At 41.5% G+C, this 6,000-nt stretch overlaps 1 protein-coding gene across 4 annotated transcripts in view; it reads right to left on the bottom strand.

The window, feature by feature from the left end:
• Nucleotides 1-646: 646 nt before the first annotated feature.
• The window catches only part of LOC121574061 (actin-binding LIM protein 3), a 113,246-nt gene continuing 107,892 nt past the window's right edge, over nt 647-6,000 (bottom strand). For all 4 annotated transcript variants that reach the window (XM_041886624.1, XM_041886625.1, XM_041886626.1 and 1 more), the window contains 6 exons: nt 3,949-3,981; nt 3,277-3,335; nt 2,977-3,037; nt 2,858-2,865; nt 1,820-1,900; nt 647-1,667 (listed from right to left, as the gene is read on the bottom strand). In XM_041886624.1, the coding sequence (XP_041742558.1) occupies nt 1,554-1,667; nt 1,820-1,900; nt 2,858-2,865; nt 2,977-3,037; nt 3,277-3,335; nt 3,949-3,981 (356 nt within the window). In that variant the 3' untranslated portion in view covers nt 647-1,553. The remainder of the gene's footprint in view (nt 1,668-1,819; nt 1,901-2,857; nt 2,866-2,976; nt 3,038-3,276; nt 3,336-3,948; nt 3,982-6,000) is intronic.

The following is a 6,000-nucleotide window of genomic DNA, read 5'->3' as shown; positions in this document are numbered from 1 at the left end:
ATGGGTCCAAGCATACTTCCAAAGTTGTGGCAAAATGGCTTAAGGACAACAAAGTCAAGGTGTTGGAGTGGCCATCACAAAGCCCAGACTTCAATCCTATAGAACATTTGTGGGCAGAACTGAAAAAGCATGTGCGAGCAAGGAGGCCTACAAACCTGACTCAGTTACACCAGCTCTGTCAGGAGGAATGGGCCAAAATTCCCCCAACTTATTGTGGGAAGCTTGTGGAAGGCTACACGAAACGTTTGACCCAAGTGAAACAATTTAAAGGCAATGCCAACAAATACTAATTGAGTGCATGTAAACTTCTGACCCACTGGGAATGTGATGAAATAAATAAAATCTGAAATAAATAATTCTCTCTACTATTATTCTGACATTTCACATTCTTAAAATAAAGTGGTGATCCTAACTGACCCAAGACAGGGAATCTATACTAGGATTAAATGTCAGGAATTGTGAAAGACTGAGTTTAAATGTATTTGGCTAAGATGTATGTAAACATCCGACCACAGTTGTATGTAAATAAGGTATTTCTGTTTCATTTTTTAAAATAAATGTGCAAAAATGTCTGTTTTCGCTTTGTTATTATGGGATATTGTGTGTAGATTGATGAGGAAAAACATGAATGTTATCCATTTTAGAATAAGGTTGTAACGTAATAAAATGCGGAAGAAGTCAAGGGGTTTGAATACTTTCCCAATTAACTGTATACTCACATGGGAAACATTTCTGGAAACATGCATTCAGTCTGTTTATGAATTTGACTAAATCATTAAAATAATAATTTCTTAACATAATAATATTACTTTGGCTTTTCTGTAAACATACAATATAGTCCACTCATTTTATTGAACTGTACGCTACCACAATATATCAATCTAGCCTTTCACTCCGAGGTGAACCCTCGCTCTATAAAGAAATAACGTTTTAGTCTCACTGTTAAAAAAAAGGCTGTGAATGAAACAATATTTTTAGAGTAAAGAAAGGAAAGACAGGGTTAATCTGGTTGCACGTTCTGTTTGGACAGTTTGCTGGTGTTCTCTTTCCTGCTTGAACATAAGGCAATGTCTCAGAGCTTTCCAAACCTGCAACCTAGAAGAGGGTTCAAAGATGCTATAAACTCATGACACGACAGCCATAAACTATAGTTAAACTCATAATAATAAAACAAACACATAATACTGAAAGCATAAGCAGAACTAGCCTGGTCTAGTCCTCTCTGCAGATGTAGGTTTCCACAGACAGACGTATCTTGGGAGGAGCAGTAGTATGTTAGTCCACTTTCTCCAGAGAGATATTATTGATGTATAGACTCAGGCTGGATGGGTTGCTCTGGCCCAGAGCATGTGATGGAACCATAGAATCAGAGAATTAGAATGAATTATATGTCTATGGCTAGAACCATGCTGGTTCTAGTTCTGGTTCTGCTGTGGCTCTGGCCAGTGTGGCGGACTATCCAGACTGGTTATTACGTCTCTCAGTGAGGACTCGGGCGTCTTTAACGTTAAGCCCAGCAGGCTGCTACACTGAGCTTCTACACTCCAGTCCTTTCAGAACAGCCTGACTTGTTTCTTCAGCTCGTTTCTCTTCCACAGTGCCAGCCGGTCAAAGTCAGCCATAGTCATCCTAAACACCCGGTAGAACTCCTCAGGAGACAGGTGGCGCTGGCAGAGAGAGATTACACACATATATTAGTGTTGTTGGGGTGATATTGTCATAACCATCTCAGAAATAGAAATACAATCGACTTGCTCCATAGTATGTACAGTGAGAGGTTTTCATTACTTGCAGGTTTACAAAGCTGAGAGAAACTCACCTCTAGTCTGGCTCTGTCCACATCATTGGGGGGCTGGTTGCGCCCCCTTATGGTGACCACCAACACGTCATATGGGTAGATCTGAGGGAGGAGTGACATACTCAGTGGTGGAAAAAGTACCTAATTGTCATACTTGAGTAAAAGTAAAGATACCTTAATAGAAAATAACTCAAGTAAAAGTGATAGTCACCCAGTAAAATACTACTTGAGTAGAAGTATAAAAGTATTTGGTTTTAAATATACTTAAGTATCAAAAGTAAATTGATTGCAAAAATATACTTAAGTATCAAAAGTAAAAGTACAAGTATAAATAATTTCAAATTGCTTATATTAAGCAAACCAGACGGCACAATTTTATTGTTTAAAAAATGTACTACAACACGCAGACATCTTTTCCAAACAAAGCATTTGTGTTTAGAAGTCGCTCTGGATAAGAGCGTCTGCTAAATGACTAAAATGTAATTGTAAATGTAGTGAGTCCTCCAGATCTGAGGCAGTAGGGATGACCAGGGATGTTCTCTTGATAAGTGCGTGAGTTGGACCATTTTCCTGTCCTGCTAAGCATTCAAAATGTAACAAATACTTTTGGGAGTCAGGGAAAATGTATGGAGTAAAAAGTAAAAGTAGTCAAAAATATACATAGTAAAGTAAAGTACAGATACCCCAAAAAACTACTTAAGTAGTACTTTAATGTATTTTACCTTAAGTACCTTACACCACTGGACATACTGTGGTTATGAGCAAAACATTCAACGTGTTTAGATTTTCACACCAGACGCAGACAAAGCAATGCTGCCCATCCTATTGTCAACGACTCACAGACGTTTGCCTGGGTAATACATTCACCTGTACTTCCTCTGACAACAAACCCCCCAGACTTCCTCTCAGAGACAAAGCAGCAGATCAGTGGGAAGATGCTCTCACTGTTCCTTTCTTATTAGGCTCAATTTCCTCTTTTCTGTTCTACTGTTCTCTACTGTCAGTTTACCTTTGGTTTAGTGATGGTCAGTTTGTTCCTGAATTTGCATAACATCTTACCTTGTATTCTGTAGAAAAAGAGAGAAAAGTAACTGATCATCACATTTATTCATATTCTCATTGATTATGTATTTTGTATTCAAGGCATGATATCGAAAGGTGAACCCATTCTCGCTAACCTCTGATTCCCCAGTTCACTGCATTGCTGCTGTCGTACTGGAAATAATCCGCACTCTGGGGCTGAAAGAGACAGACAACAAGTACAATTATTTTAAAGATAAACAAAGCCCACATTACATTTTAGTCATTTAGCAGACACTCTTATCCAGAGTGACTTACAGTTAGTGAGTGCATACATTTTCATACACATCAGGCCATAGCCACAAGGTATTGGTCTTGAGCAGATTTGGGTCCACAGGGCCCATTTCAACCCCCATACCCTGTGACCCCGTCACTCCCCCCACCCTCAGAGAACTCACTCTGTGCAGTCCGTTCCTGCCGTACCCTGGCAACGAGGATGACTTGGCGACGAAGGAGTCTGAAAGTGAGCAAACACAAGCATCCCTACCGTTCAGCCTGTGAGCTACAACACACCCACACACTGGGTCCCAGCAGAACACAGCACACATCAGTGGAAACACTCAGTGAGGGATGGGGCAATTAGTGTTTCTAACAGGGAACACATGCAGGTCTGTATAAGAGACAACAGGGGGCGCTAAGAGCAAACACAATGGAGAATCCCTGTCTTTGTCTCTCTTTGTAATTTTCATTTACAGGCAATGACATTACAAAGAAATGGCAAAGCCTGGATCAAAAGCCATTATGTAGCAGAATATGTACTGTATCTTACATTGTTATTTTCAACCTCTACCATGCAACATGCATTATTTGTAATCCTTTTGTTAACAACTATGAGCATAATTGATTTCATGCTCTTAAAATGGCATTTGTTGTCATTGTCATGATCATTGTAACATACAGAGAACAAACAGGGTCAGAGTGGAATGAATCAATCAATATCAGATAAGTGACATGGCTAAAGAGCTCATTTTTCATACACTGATGTAACTCTACTGTCCCCTTGTGATGACCCTCAGCTCTGTACAGACAGACAGACAAGGCACAGTAGGACACTGAGTCACATCACTCACCACTGCCTGCATTGTAGTGGGATCTGGTGGGAGCTGCAGAGAGAGCGATATATAGTTGGAGACAGAGAGAGATAGAGACAGAGAAAGAGAGAAAGAGAGAGAGAGAGAGAGAGAGAAAGAGAGAGAGAGAGAGAGAGAGAGAGAGAGAGAGAGAGAGAGAGAGACACAGAGAGAGAGAGACAGAGAGAGAGAGAGAGAGAGACACAGAGAGAGAGACACAGAGAGAGAGACAGAGAGAGAGAGAGCGAGAGAGAGAGAGAGAGAGAGAGAGAGAGAGAGAGACAGAGAGAGAGCGAGAGCGAGCAGGGGGGAGAGAGCGAGAGAGTTGACATGGTTAGATACAGCCTCTGCTTGTAGAGATGCACGGTTAAGTGTTCTCATCTGGTCTCATAAAGATCCTATAACGGTTTCTCAACAGAATCTTGAAAGACCCTCCTGATACAATCAGTCTTGAATCCAGGGTCATGACAATGATGAAAGATACCAAACACATAGCAGCTGCGGTTCACAAGTTTGAGAGAAACAATGTTCTAGGAGCTATAGTATGACACAGCTTCTCATGGATTACAGTGAGGATGGAGAGATGGAAGAGGTCTGTAAGAACAATGCCACTGTTTGGTCCTAGTAGGACTTAACCCATATAACAAGAATACAAGAGATATACAACAAGGAGGACTTAAATGAAAGTGGGTTCAGTGAGAACAATAACCATTTAATCTCCCCACAATATGTATATTAAAGGGTGAGTCCCAATTGGCACCCTATTCCTTATATAGTGCACTACGTTTGACCATGGGCCCTGGTCAAAAGTACCGCACAATATAGGGAAAAGGGTGCCATTTGGGACGTCACCCAACAGTCAGGTTAATCACCCAGATCAATGGCTCCTTTAGAAAGCTTTCATGTGCATCATATGAGTCAGTATGGCTGGCTGGTGCTGTTGCTGGTTGTGTTCTCACTTTCCCCAAAGAGAATGACAACATCCATTAAACATGGCGGCAGCTTTTATGACTCATCAATAAAACAGGAAGAGGGACATAAGCCTTCAACTGGAGTGGGGCGGTGGGGGAAGTCATATGTATGTACGCCCTGCAGTACACAACAAAACACACATTCTCCCTCTCCTTCTTGCTCTCTCACTCTCGTTTCCACACCCTAACATGCAAACATACACTTAATGTGATGAGTAAGGAGGAGAGAGGAGGCTCGATGTAAGTGTGCAGCCAGAAACATATGGCTACCTACGACACAGTCTCAGCTCTATGAGGAAGTGGACCGTTTCCTCACTGCTCTGCTCTCTGCCTGCCTGTGTGTTGTCATTAGAGATGAGAGATGATAAACTGCTATGATAGATAAACAGGGTCAGTTGGTCACAGTGTATCAGATTTCTCTCCTGTGCTGGCTTCGTATGCAGTGTAATCAGGGAGAGGGGCTGAAGGCCAAGGTTGTGTGTATATGTGTGTGTGTGTGTTGGGATGTGCAGCATTGTGCATGTCTTGCTACAGTGCCTTGCAAAAGTATTCAGACCCCTTGGATTTCTTCACATTTTATTGTGTTACGAAGTGGGATTCAAATGGATTTCATTGTCATTTTTGTCATCAATCTACACAAAATAGTCAGCAATGTCAAAGTGGAAGAACAATTATATAGGTCCCTCAGTCAAGTATGGAATTTCAAGCACAGATTCAACTACAAAGACCAGGGAGCTTTTCAAAAGCCTCAAAAAGAAGGGCAGTGATTGGTAGATAGATGGGTAACAATAAGAAATCCGACATTGACTACATCTTTAAGCATGGTCAAGTTAATAAATATGCTGTGGATGATGTATTAAACCACCCAGACAAATCAAAGATGCAGTCGTCCTTCTGAACTGAGCTGCAGGATAGGGATGGAACTGTTCAGGGATGTTCAGGGATGTAGGGCGGCAGGTAGCTTAGTGGTTAAGAGAGTTGTGCCAGTAACCGAAAGGTCGCTGGTTCTAATCCCCGAGCCGACTAGGTGAAAAATCTGTCGATGTGCCCTTGAGCAAGGCACTTAACCCTAATTGCTCCT

The sequence above is a fragment of the Coregonus clupeaformis genome, chromosome 9 (genome assembly GCF_020615455.1).
Source record: "Coregonus clupeaformis isolate EN_2021a chromosome 9, ASM2061545v1, whole genome shotgun sequence".
Lineage (NCBI taxonomy): Eukaryota > Metazoa > Chordata > Actinopteri > Salmoniformes > Salmonidae > Coregonus > Coregonus clupeaformis.
The sequence above is the reverse complement of the archived record's forward strand: the minus strand, read 5'-3'. Positions and strand labels throughout refer to the sequence as shown.